This window comes from Capra hircus, chromosome 22 (assembly GCF_001704415.2).
Source record: "Capra hircus breed San Clemente chromosome 22, ASM170441v1, whole genome shotgun sequence".
In the NCBI taxonomy this organism is placed as follows: Eukaryota; Metazoa; Chordata; class Mammalia; order Artiodactyla; family Bovidae; genus Capra; species Capra hircus.
This window is the reverse complement of record NC_030829.1, coordinates 5,137,593-5,149,669: the sequence shown is the minus strand read 5'-3', so window position 1 is coordinate 5,149,669 and position 12,077 is coordinate 5,137,593. Positions and strand designations below refer to the sequence as shown.

The 12,077-nt window shown below is 40.8% G+C and overlaps 1 protein-coding gene across 3 annotated transcripts in view; it reads left to right on the top strand.

The window, feature by feature from the left end:
- The window catches only part of GADL1 (glutamate decarboxylase like 1), a 191,729-nt gene extending 180,009 nt beyond the window's left edge, over positions 1-11,720 (top strand). For all 3 annotated transcript variants that reach the window (XM_018038444.1, XM_018038443.1, XM_018038445.1), the window contains one exon: positions 9,886-11,720. In XM_018038444.1, the coding sequence (XP_017893933.1) occupies positions 9,886-10,059 (174 nt within the window). In that variant the 3' untranslated portion in view covers positions 10,060-11,720. The remainder of the gene's footprint in view (positions 1-9,885) is intronic.

Here is a 12,077-nt window from a genome sequence, read left to right as displayed (position 1 = left end):
GACACGACTGAAGTGACTTAGCAGCAGCAGCAGCACATATATCCAAATAGCAGAAATATGTTAAACCCGTGAAAATAAATTTTTTCTGTTTTATCAGTGTGTAGTTGATTTACAATGTTGTGTTAGTTTCAGGTGATAGCAAAACCATTCAGTTATACAAACATACATATATATATGTGTGTATATATATATACACACACACGCATATATATATATATATATTCTTTTTAAGATTCTTTCCCATATAGGCTATTACAGAATATTGAGCTCTCTGTGCTGTACACAGTAGTACACAGTAGGTCCTCGTTGGTTATCTGTTTTATGTAAAGTAGTGTGTATAGCTCTTAATTTATGCCTCCCCTGACCTTTTCCTTTTGATAACCATGAACTTGTTTTCAAAGTCTGTTTCTGCTTTGTAAATGAGTTCATTTGCATAATTTTTTAGATTCCGCAAGGAAGTGATGTCATAAGATATCTGTCTTTCTCTGTCTGCCTTAGTGTCATGACCTCTGGGTCCAGCCATGTAGCTGCAGATGCGTCATGTCAGTTTTTATGGCTGAGTGGTACTCCGTTGTGTGCATATACCACACTTTCTTTATCCGTTCATCTGTTGGTGGACATCTAAGTTGTTTCCACGTCTTGGCCATTGTAAATAGTGTGGCAATGAACACAGGGGTTGATAATATGTTTGAATTATGGTTTTCTCAGTATATATGCCCAGGACTAGGATTGCTGGGTCATATGGTAGTTATATTTTTAGTTTGTTAAGTAACCTCCATACTCTTCTCTAGTCTCATTCTTTTTTTTTTTTTTTTAAATTTTTGCTTTTATTTTCATTACACTAGGAGGTGGATCAAAAAAGATATAGCTGCAATTTATGTCAGAGAGTGTTCTGTTTATATTTTTTTCTGAGCTTTATAGTGTAAATGTATGTAAATAATATGTTCAGTACAGGTCAGTCACTCAGTCATGTCCGACTCTTTGTGACCCCATGAATCGCAGCACGCCAGGCCTCCCTGTCCATCACCAACTCCCAGAGTTCACTCAGATTCACGTCTATCGAGTCAGTGATGCCATCCAGCCATCTTACCCTCTGTCGTCCCCTTCTCCTCCTGCCCCCAATCCCTCCCAGCATCAGAGTCTTTTCCAATGAGTCAACTCTTTGCATGAGGTGGCCAAAGTACTGGAGTTTCAGCTTCAGCATCATTCCTTCCAAAGAAATCCCGGGGCTGATCTCCTTCAGAATGGACTGGTTGGATCTCCTTGCAGTCCAAGGGACTCTCAAGAGTCTTCTCCAACACCACGGTTCAAAAGCATCAATTCTTCGGCACTCAGCCTTCTTCACAGTCCAACTCTCACATCCATACATGACCACAGGAAAAACCATAGCCTTGACTAGACAGACCTTAGTCAGCAAAGCAATGTCTCTGCTTTTGAATATGCTATCTAGGCTGGTCATAACTTTTCTTCCAAGGAGTAAGCGTCTTTTAATTTCATGGCTGCAGTCACCATCTGCAGTGATTTTGGAGCTCCCCACAATAAAGTCTGACACTGTTTCCACTGTTTCCCCATCTATTTCCGATGAAGTGATGGGACCGGATGCCATGATCTTCGTTTTCTGAATGTTGAGCTTTAAGCCAGTATGTAAATAACCTTACATTTAGGTCTTTGATCCTTTTGCAGTTTGTTTTTGTGTATGGTTAGAGAATGTTCTAATTTCCTTCTTTTACAATAGCTGTCCAGTTTTCCTAGCATCACTGATTAAAGAGACTGTTTTTTGTCCATTATATATTATTGCCTACTTTGTCATAAATTAATTGATCATAGGTCCATGGGTTGATTTCTAGACTTTCTATTCTGTTCTAGTGATCTATATTTCTGTTTCAGAGCCAGTTCCGTACTGTTCTGATTACTATAGCTCTGTAGTATAGTCTGTGGAGAAGGCAATGGCACCCCACTCCAGTACTCTTGCCTGGAAAATCCCATGGACAGAGGAGCCTGGTGGGCTGCAGTCCATGAGGTCGTGAAGAGTCGAACACGACTGAGAAAATTCACTTTCACTTTTCACTTTGGAGAAGGAAATGGCAACCCACTCCAGTGTTCTTGCCTGGAGAATCCCAGGGACGGGGGAGCCTGGTGCGCTGCTGTCTCTGGGGTCACACAGAGTCAGACATGACTGAAGCGACTTAGCAGCAGCAGCAGTAGTATAGTCTGAAGTTAGGGAGCCTGATAGCTCCAGCTGTGTTTTTCTTTCTCAGGACAGCTTTGGTTATTTGCGGTCTTCTGTGTTTTCATACAAATTTTAAAATTTGGAAAAGCCAGTTCTGTGTATAGTCAGAAGAAATCACGATTAAAAATGTTCATTTAAGTTTTAGAAAGTTTTTGTATGTTTGAGCTCTTTCATGATCAAAAATTGATGGAACACTTTTCTGCTGAAGAGTACATCTTATTTCTTAATTGATGCTGCAAGGAAAATGAGATGCAAATCTGTGTTTAGACTATAATTCAGTTATAGGTGTTCTGATCACTTTCCATTTACTGGCTCATGCAAGGACCATCATGATGCTTTAGTTATGGAGACAAATTCCAGAGAGATTCATGCACAAATTCAGGAGCTACACCTTTTCTCACATCTTATTTTCTATCAACAGCAAAACGGCATTCAGGACTGCCTGGGGAATCTCTTCAGGGTAGCCTTTCCCAAATGATTGGTTGGCCTTCAGCTTATATGCACTGGGAAGGCTCTGGGTGCCTCCTAGATTGTCACTGGCCTGGCCTGCACTTACCTTGGAAGAAGAGAGACACGTGGAAAGCCCACTCAAGCACTCTGAACGGTTTAGTCATGCTAGTTCTCAGGACTGGAATTCTGGCCCTGACTTCGATCTGCACTGCATCTCTGTCTGGGCTCAGCAAAGCTGGGATGTCCCCAGACTATACCAAAAAAGTGACTTAAAGGGGAAAGGAGTTATCTAGCTTATTATAAATTTCAGAAACATTTTTGTGTTAGGTACCAGATACCAAGTGTGGACATTTTGTACCAGCTCTTTGCATGAGCTAAATGTTAATATCCTCCTCAGAAGAACTCACCTCAAGTTCATAACCCAGGTTATTTGGGAAGACAATATCAAGCAAGCTACTTGTTAATGATGGTTCAAGAATAACTGTGGCCACCCTGCCCACCCACCCTTCTGTGGCTCTGGGTTCATGCTGTGCTGGAGAAAAAGGGCCAGGAAGAGCTTCTTCATTTCCTGGCTCAATCAAAATTTCTGAAAGAAGCCCAGTGAACCTAATTTTCATTCACTTTTTCCTTATAAGGGGTAGATTTTACATATCATTATACATTTTTTTTCCATTTTGACCAGGGAATTAGTAAATTATGTCCAAAACAAAATCTAGCTTATCACATCTTTATGTACAACGTAGGAGCTACAAATGGCTTAATATTTTTAAGAAGGTGAAAAATAATGAAAAGCAGTTGTTATTTCCTGACATTTGAAAACCATATGTTATTAAATTTCGTTGCCCCTGAATCAAGTCCCTGAATAGCCGCGCTCGTTTGTCTATATATTGCCCAGGGCTGCTTTCATGCCAGTGGCGGAGTGGAGTGCCTGCAGCAGAGCTCGTGCGACTTTACAGAGCTCTGAACATGTACTGCCTAGCATTTCACAGAAAAAAAGAAAACTTGTCACCCTAGAGTCAGGACAGCTGACATTCAGCATAGCAGCTGAATAAGCACCCACTAAAAAGGGTTTTTGGTGTCAGTTTCCTTAGCCATGTATTGTAATGAGTGGCTTTGGGATGGCTATAAACTCTGTTCTGGGAAATACGGAAGAGGCCAAAGATGTGTGAAATTTAATGTAAATATTAATATAAAGAAATCAAAAACTCCTTTCAAGTGATTTTCATAGGAAAAAAATGTAGATAATTTTCTGCATTCAATACAACTAGCTCTCTTTTAGACAAGATAATCCTAAAAAAAGTATCAATTACAAGAAAACTCTTAAAGTTTATTCTCCAGTTTTTTAGTCCACCTTTCCACCCCATGCTTCATCCACAAGATGTGCAAGTTATTATGAGTTTAGCTTCCTACTCAAAGAATCTTTGGAGATTAAGAATGAAGATTTAATTAAAATGAAGTTGAGAAAACAACCCTAAAACTGAGTCTGAAGAACATCAATTCAGGGGAGAATTTAGCAAACACAGATCTCGCTAGATTTATTAGAAGCTCTGAATGATGCTGCTGTCTTAGAATCACAGCAGACGTGTGTAGTCTTCGTCCCTTGTATTTGCTGAAAAGGGTCACTTCCTTTAATTACGGGAGTATCTTCTCAGTCACTCTGGGTGTTGTGCAGCCCATGTCTTCCAGGTGAAAATGTGACTAACTCACTCCTATAGCAAATGATGGGAAAAAGTTGTATAAAGATCCTGAAGTGTAGAAGCTTTTGAGACATTTACTCTAATCATCTCTGAACCAGACTTTGAAGAACTGATTTAGAGGTTTCACAATTAGGTTCATGATTTCACGGAAATGCCATTTAAACTGGAGCAGCTCCAAGAGTCAACAAGTGGGACATATTTAGATAAGCTATGGCACAGTGGCATAGTGACAAACAGAAACATGTCTCAAAATGGTATGGAGATTATGCCAGTATGCAAAAGTAAGTATGCAGAATAACACCCAGATTCATAACTAAAATGAGGTACACCCCTAAGGAACCGAGGGAGGGAAAACACAGCTTCAGTCCTCAAAATGTGGTCTCTAGCCCCTGTAGGTACATGAGCTGGGTGTTACCAGTCCGAGACAGGAAAAGTATGGGAATCCAGAGTAACTGTTCAGAAACTTGTGTAATAGCAGTAACTTTACTGTTAATTTTAAAAACTAATTTAGCTTGTATTTTTTGTCTTTTTTACCTTCTTACTTTTCTTTTTGTGTCTTTAAAAAATTTTTTAAATTCATTTTATTGGAATATAGTTGATTTATAATGTTATATTTCAGCTATATAGCAAAATGACTCAGTTATGTATATATATATGTGTGTATGTGTTTTTAATATTCTATTCTATTATGGTTTATCACAGGATATTAAGTATAGTTCCCTGTGCTATACAATAGGACCTTGTTTTTATGTCTTTTTAATTTTATTTTTATTTAGTAATTCACTTTTATTGTATTTCACAAATGTATGTCTGTAATGGACTGGAAAAAACGAACTTCCTTACAGAGAGTTTAAGAAACACTATATATTGGGGGGAAAAACATGTTGTTTAAATAAGTTATACATTTTAAAAAAGAAATGTCATTTTACAGACATGACAATTTTATTTTAATAAAAGGCTGTGGTAACATCTGGTCAGTTATTTGCCATCAAATTACTGTGCTTGACCAGAAGGAGAGAGTTGTCTATTTTTTCCGTTAGGTTTAAACAACTTTTAAATGCCAGATACTGCTTTATGTGGCAGGGGTGTGGCAGCAGAATTCAATTTAAATGGCTAAATCACTGCTGGAACATATTTTAAGGTAGAGGCGGGGGTGGGGGGAGGACAGCAATCCTACAGAAATGTGTCGATTAAGTTCCTGTGCAACCAGATAGAAATGTCAGGATCTTCCTCCACTTAAGATGCAGGGACAAGTGCACCGAGGCATAAGGAAAGAATTTGATTTACAATTTGAAGGAAAACCAGCAGTAAGATAATTGAGAGCTGGAAAGCAATCTTATTCCCGCCAAATTGCTTTCCTCCGTGTGTGCTCCATTTAGAGGCGAGATTCGAATGCTTACATTGAGTTTGTGCATACTTTCTTTTCCTTGTGAATATTCCATCCTGTCGGATGAGGACTGCTGCTCTGCTGTGATCAGCAAAAGAGAATATTCCGAGTTGCCCAGTGCTGGATTATGCCTGAAGCTCTATAAATAGGAAGTGGGGTTTTTTATGGTTTGGTTTTGTTGTTTTCGTTTTTTTGTTTGTTTGTTTTTAGGTTCAAATGTGACAAGCTGGCTGTTAACAAGAATATTCTTGGTCTCTAAATTGCTAAAATGTGGATTCGTTTTTAATTTGGGTTCATGAGAATGAGACACATGAAAGCCCATTGCAGATTTTAGAGCTGGTAAAATATTTAACAGTAACCACAACCACAGCAACAGTAATAATTGATACTACTGTTATCAATACAGTTGCAGATTTCATGAATACCAGCCTTGGTGTTGCTTACACTTTACTTTTTCCATGAAGTATTGATAAACAAAGATAGTTTTCCCCTCTTGACCTGGAGAAATTACCTATAGGAGTTAAGCTTATATCATGGGTACAAAAATAAGATGTGTGCTGTTACTGCCAAACCGTTACTTAGCTGGTTCTCTGACTCACAAAGATAGTCATTTCTTTATAATTTCTGAAAATCTGTGACAAAATTTGTCTCAGAAGTTTGGTCCTTAGGTCATGTGTTCTACCCATGAAAGCACATTTTTATGTCTTACAAGGAATAAGAATTTAAAGATCAAAAATATTTTTATATTAAAACATCCAAGTGGCCCTGTTAGTTTTATCTTCCTTGCTCATGTTAGAAGGTGTTTTGGGTTTGCTTACAAGAAATGCAGACCTGACATTCATTTTGATAAGCGCCCCCTGTGAGCCCCTGATAACATTAGGGGCCGGAATCAGAATTCTACTGCTCTCCAAAGGTGAGGCATAAATTATCATTTGGGGAAGAAAAATAGAGGAAAAGTAAATAGGAATAGACAATGCAAATTAAGTTTGAGCCCAGAACCTGCCTGTTTTAAATTTAAAATTGGCCATAAGCCAGAGCAGGTTATACCCTGGGTACCTAGAGGAAGATGGAGGTAAATACAAGGGATGTTTTTATTTTTAAAAAAAACTCTACAGAGCCACAAGCTGTTAGCTCTAAAACTGATAGTCTGTGCGTCTCCTGGGCAGACCTTTGTCCACCTGGACCAGGTCTTCCTGGGGTTGGTGAGCACAGGCACTGTGGTGATGCTTTCTCACCTGCCTCACACCTGCAGGTTACAGGCAAGAGCCCACGCAGTCTGGGAGTTAGAAACAAACGTGCCTTTGGCGTGAGCCTAAGTCAGCCCACAGTTCTGCACTGCCCTGTGACTGAATAGGAAGGGTTGTAAGAGCTGTAAATGACAGATGGGGGTTGGAAGTTTAAATTACATGTGATTATGCATGCACGTGCACACACATACTTGTACACAAAGCATGCAAACGTGCACACCCCAGGTACACACATACACACAAGTGCACATGCATACACATACATGGATACACATACATGCACATTCACACCCCCAGGTACACACATACACACAAGTGCACATGCATACACATACATGGATACACATACATGCACATTCACACCCCCAGGTACACACATACACACAAGTGCACATGCTTACACATACATGGATACACACATGCACGCACATACATGCACATTCACATCCCCAGCTGCACTGGAAGCCTACCTACCTAAGGGAATGCGGATTGGTCAAGTTAAAGCAAATAATCCAAGAAAAAAATGTGATGCATACATAACTTAAATATTTTAACTTAAAACACATCTATGTGCATTTCAATTTCTACATCTTTTGATAGAACTTTTTTTCCCCATCAAGTGAGGATTTCCAAGAGCCAGTGAGGCTTGTCTTGAGCAGAAGTCTGATGCTCAGAGAGCATCTATGGTTCTTGCATAAACTACACTCTTCAAGAATCATCTGTCATGTCCAGCTCAAGAGTCTTTATATGGAGAGCGTGCTCAGCACCTGGGCAGCCACCTGTGTACAGACTTGGCCTGGACTCTCAAAGCTTTGTTGTAAAGCTTTTATAGTTCTTTCATCACACCTAACTCGTTAGCAGTAATGTTTGGCAGTCCCCTCTTCCCCCTTATTTCGTCTTTCCAAAGGATTCAACCTAGTTTTTATGGAGAACACTCTTCACTTTCATTTGCTTATGTATTACTTCACTAGATTGTATAATCTAATAAGACATGGTACTTGCATAAACAACTTTGGAAGAAAACCGATACTAAGAGCATAAAAGCTGAAGGGTTTCAAATGGACATGCATAGAGTTACCTACCAGCTTCATAATCCACTGGACTTTTGTCTCTAAGTTATGCAAAGAGGATGGAGGTAGTACTGATTCAGCTGTTTTCCTCCTCTCTAAACAGTTCAAGATAAAATTTTTGACACAGTTCCCAAAATTTATAGAATCTGATGGTCTGTATTTTTTCACTTACATGACCTCTGACTTCATCTTCTTTTTCTACATTTACCTTTTGTTAAAACTCATGTATTTTCTTTCTATGTTCCTTGTACCTTGAGAGACATTCAGTCCTTCACTGGAATGACAGTGTGATTGAGCTTAGTAGATCTTTGCTTCGCTGTTTTAAGCAGGTTATGGTCCATGTGTTATAAGATTTAGGTTCTAAAATGAGTATATGATGAAAAAATCCTTTTGTGAAAAGGACCCTTGGACATCCCTTGATAAGACTCTAGTTGAGTCCAACATAGATCTCCAGAGGTCTGAAGCACTGATCTTCCCAGAAGCTTGGGACAGATCCCTAAATTGAGAGCTGGATGAAGCAGTTTGGCATGTCTTCAGGGAAAGTGAAGTGAAGTGAAAGTGAAGTCGCTCAGTCATGTCCGAGACCCCGTGGACTGTAGCCCACCAGGCTCCTCCGTCCATGGGATTCTCCAGGCAAGAGTACTGGAGTGGGTTGCCATTTCCTTCTCCAGGGGATCTTCCTGACCCAGGGATCGAACCCAGGTCTCCCACATTGCGGGCAGACGCTTTAACCTCTGAGCCACCAGGGAAGAAGTACCTGACAAGTCATAGGTGTGGTTCAAACCAGAGTGGTGCTGGGTGGGGAGGGGTGGGGTGGTCACACTCTGAGAAGAGTCCTGGGAACAGAGATTCATGCCCCTCCCCTCAGGCATCTTATACCACACTGCGTCTGACTTTAGCTGCGTATGTGTTTCTCCCTATTGGCTCACTCCATGTCCTGACGAGGGAACACACACTTCTTCCAGTCTCTCTCCCGTATTCCCTTAGGACACGCTCAGCAGCTGTGAGTTGAAATGGAGAAGCAGACAAATCTGTGCCTTTGGACGTTCATGGCCTGTTCTCCCTGTGTTCACCAGAAGCCCTTCACATATGTAGTTCCTATTTAATTACCACTGTACTCTCTTAATAAAGGACACAATGTTTTTATTTACTGTTAATAAACCAATATGTCCTATGAATAAGCTAATAAAGGTAGTCTTCAAAATACAACTGCACATAGCACCTGTTTTAGTCTTTTCCTTGGTAGACTGTCAAGGCATGGCTGTTATTTTGGGTGATTTGTATCCATCTCTGACTAATCTTTATTTGAGTTCCCTGAACTGAAGTATTTTTTAGTTCTGACAAATTTGGTATGTAACATTTGACACCTTTGAAAGTGTGACCCCTGCAGACACCGGTTTGTTTTTAACGCGACAGTGTTGCATCGTGATTTAAGGTTCTGAGCAAGGACTTGGGTGGGACTATCTGGTTTTAAATTTCAGCTCTCCCCCTTACCAAACATAGGACCTCAGGCTGTTTAATCTCCATGCACCTCAATTTCCTCACCTAGAAAGGGCATGTTAATAGTATCTCTTGCGTGGACTTATTGTGAAGATTAAGTGACTCCATCTATCTAAGGTGCTGGAATCACTACTTGGGTGCCACGGGTGCTCAGCCGGCTGCTGGTGCGAACGCCGACCTCGCTGTGTGCCTGAGAGTGGCTTCCGCAGCAGGGGCCGCGCTGTGAGCCGCCAGTGCCTGGGTGCGACGCTGTCACGACACTTAGCGTTCTGGTCTTTCACCGTGTCCCTCCTCTCCCGTGCAGGTGGCCCCGGCCATTAAGGAGCGAATGATGAAGAAGGGGAGCCTCATGCTGGGCTACCAGCCCCACCGGGGGAAGGTCAACTTCTTCCGGCAGGTGGTGATCAGCCCTCAAGTCAGCCGGGAGGACATGGACTTCCTACTGGATGAGATAGACCTCCTGGGGAGGGACATGTAGCTGTGGCTTTGGGTCCCCCAGAGGCACGAGTCCTGCCCTGAGGGTAAGGGTCCAGGGCATCTGGGGACACACAGACTGCAGCCCTTCTGGGGCGAGTAGGACACATGCCCCATCCTTGCCCAGCAAAACCGAAATACTAAGCAAGTAGTGTGAAGTACTCTGTAGTTGCCAGGGGCCTACTGCTGCAATAAAGGAGGTAGTGAGAGGCGGGTCTTCTCTCGGACGACCCCTGGGACAGAACCCCAAAGGGTTCAGTACCACGTGGGCTCTGGGCACATTGCTCTTGAAAAAGCCGCTGAATTAGCGAGTGGAAGAGTGGTTTACGATGTGTGACCCAGAGACCAGCAGCCCGGGAATCCTGTTAGAAATGCCTGGCCTCAGCCTTGCCCCAGACCCACTGAATCAGAAACCCTGGCGGGTGGGGGAAGCTGCGTACTCTGAACTTCACAGAGCCTTCCAGGTGCTTCTTTGGCAAGGTAAAATCTGAGAGCCAGCAAGCAGTTTAACGCAACGTTGAATTAACTGACTACTACTCATTCTGATGTGTTTGCCCGCAAGGGATATCTGATACTTTGGTGGCTCTGAAAATGCAGCTGTGGCCTCTTAGTACTAATGTTTAGGGGCATCAGAAGTATAGCAAAGCTGTTTTTAAAAGAGAAAGTATAATATATAGAAGATGTTTACTTTATGAAAAGGTATCTTTTATTCAGGCTAAATGTTTATTCTCAAAAGTTAAAATTAACCACTATCTATTATAAAGTATCTGAATTAGAGCTAAGGATAAAAGACAGACTTTTGTAGTGTAGCCTTTTAATCAAAGCAACGTCCCTAATTCATTTCCCAAAATCGTTCATGTCATTAATTGGGAGTCCATATTAGGTATACATGTCTCTAATTAGATGCCTCTTAGCTTGAGGGGCCCCTTTCTTATCTTGCTCTCTGCTTGTAGGAAATAACAAGAATGAAGTCCAGGGTTATACGACATTCCCTTTCTCAAGCTTTAAAATGGCAGTGTAGACTATTAAAGGGTTTATATTGGGCAGAGAATCAGGGAATTAGAGGTCTTTTGGGGCACACACCTCCGCCATTTATCCTGGGAGTGGATAATTGTAATTCTGTCTCTAATCCTGGTCCTAGATCTCTAGCAGAATTTCCTTTGACTAAGAAATAAACAGAATTCAGAGGTGTGGGAGCAGAGGTCAACAAGGTACAATGATGACTCTCATTAGAGCTCCCCTCTGGAAGGCAAGTGAAGGAGAGTTCTCAGGCAGCAGACGGGAGCAGAGGCCAGCAAGGCACAGTTACACCTCTGGTTAGAGCTCCGCTTTGAAAGGCTTGTGACTGAGTGTTCAGACATTAGACTTAGCATGTTCAGTACCCATCTCGTATGCCGTCACTAACCTGCACCGTTTAAATTTTGAAGAGTTAAAAAGCAGATATGTACTATTTCCTTGTATTCTATATTTTCATTTTAGAGTGTGTGGTTTCTCAGTATCTCTATCGGTCAAAGAATATTTTAAACTTTCTCTGAACTACTTTAATCTGTGGTATGTGTATTGCATCTCTTGTTGCCTTTTTGTTTAAACATCTCCCTAAAATGTTCTGAAACTGATGTTTGCAATAATTTGTGTCTAATGAAATAAAAAAGCAATGTGAGCACACAGTGTGTTTGACTTTTCTTTTCCTGTCTTTCTCTCTTCACTGGATTATACCAATACATGTTATTTATTTCTTTTGTAAGCAATAATCATTTTAATTTTTTAGGTGTTAAAATCTTTTAAAACCTTTTTATTTAATATTGGAGTATAGTTGATTTACAGTGTTGTTTGTGATAAGTTGATTGATTCAGCAGCTTGATTCAGTTATTTTAACAGTGTTGAGCACAGTTGATTATCTGTTTTATATATATATATATGTACACACACATATACACACACACACATATATATATATATATATATTACTGTGTATATGTTAATCCCAAACTCCTATTTTATGCTTCCCCCACCTTTCCCCTT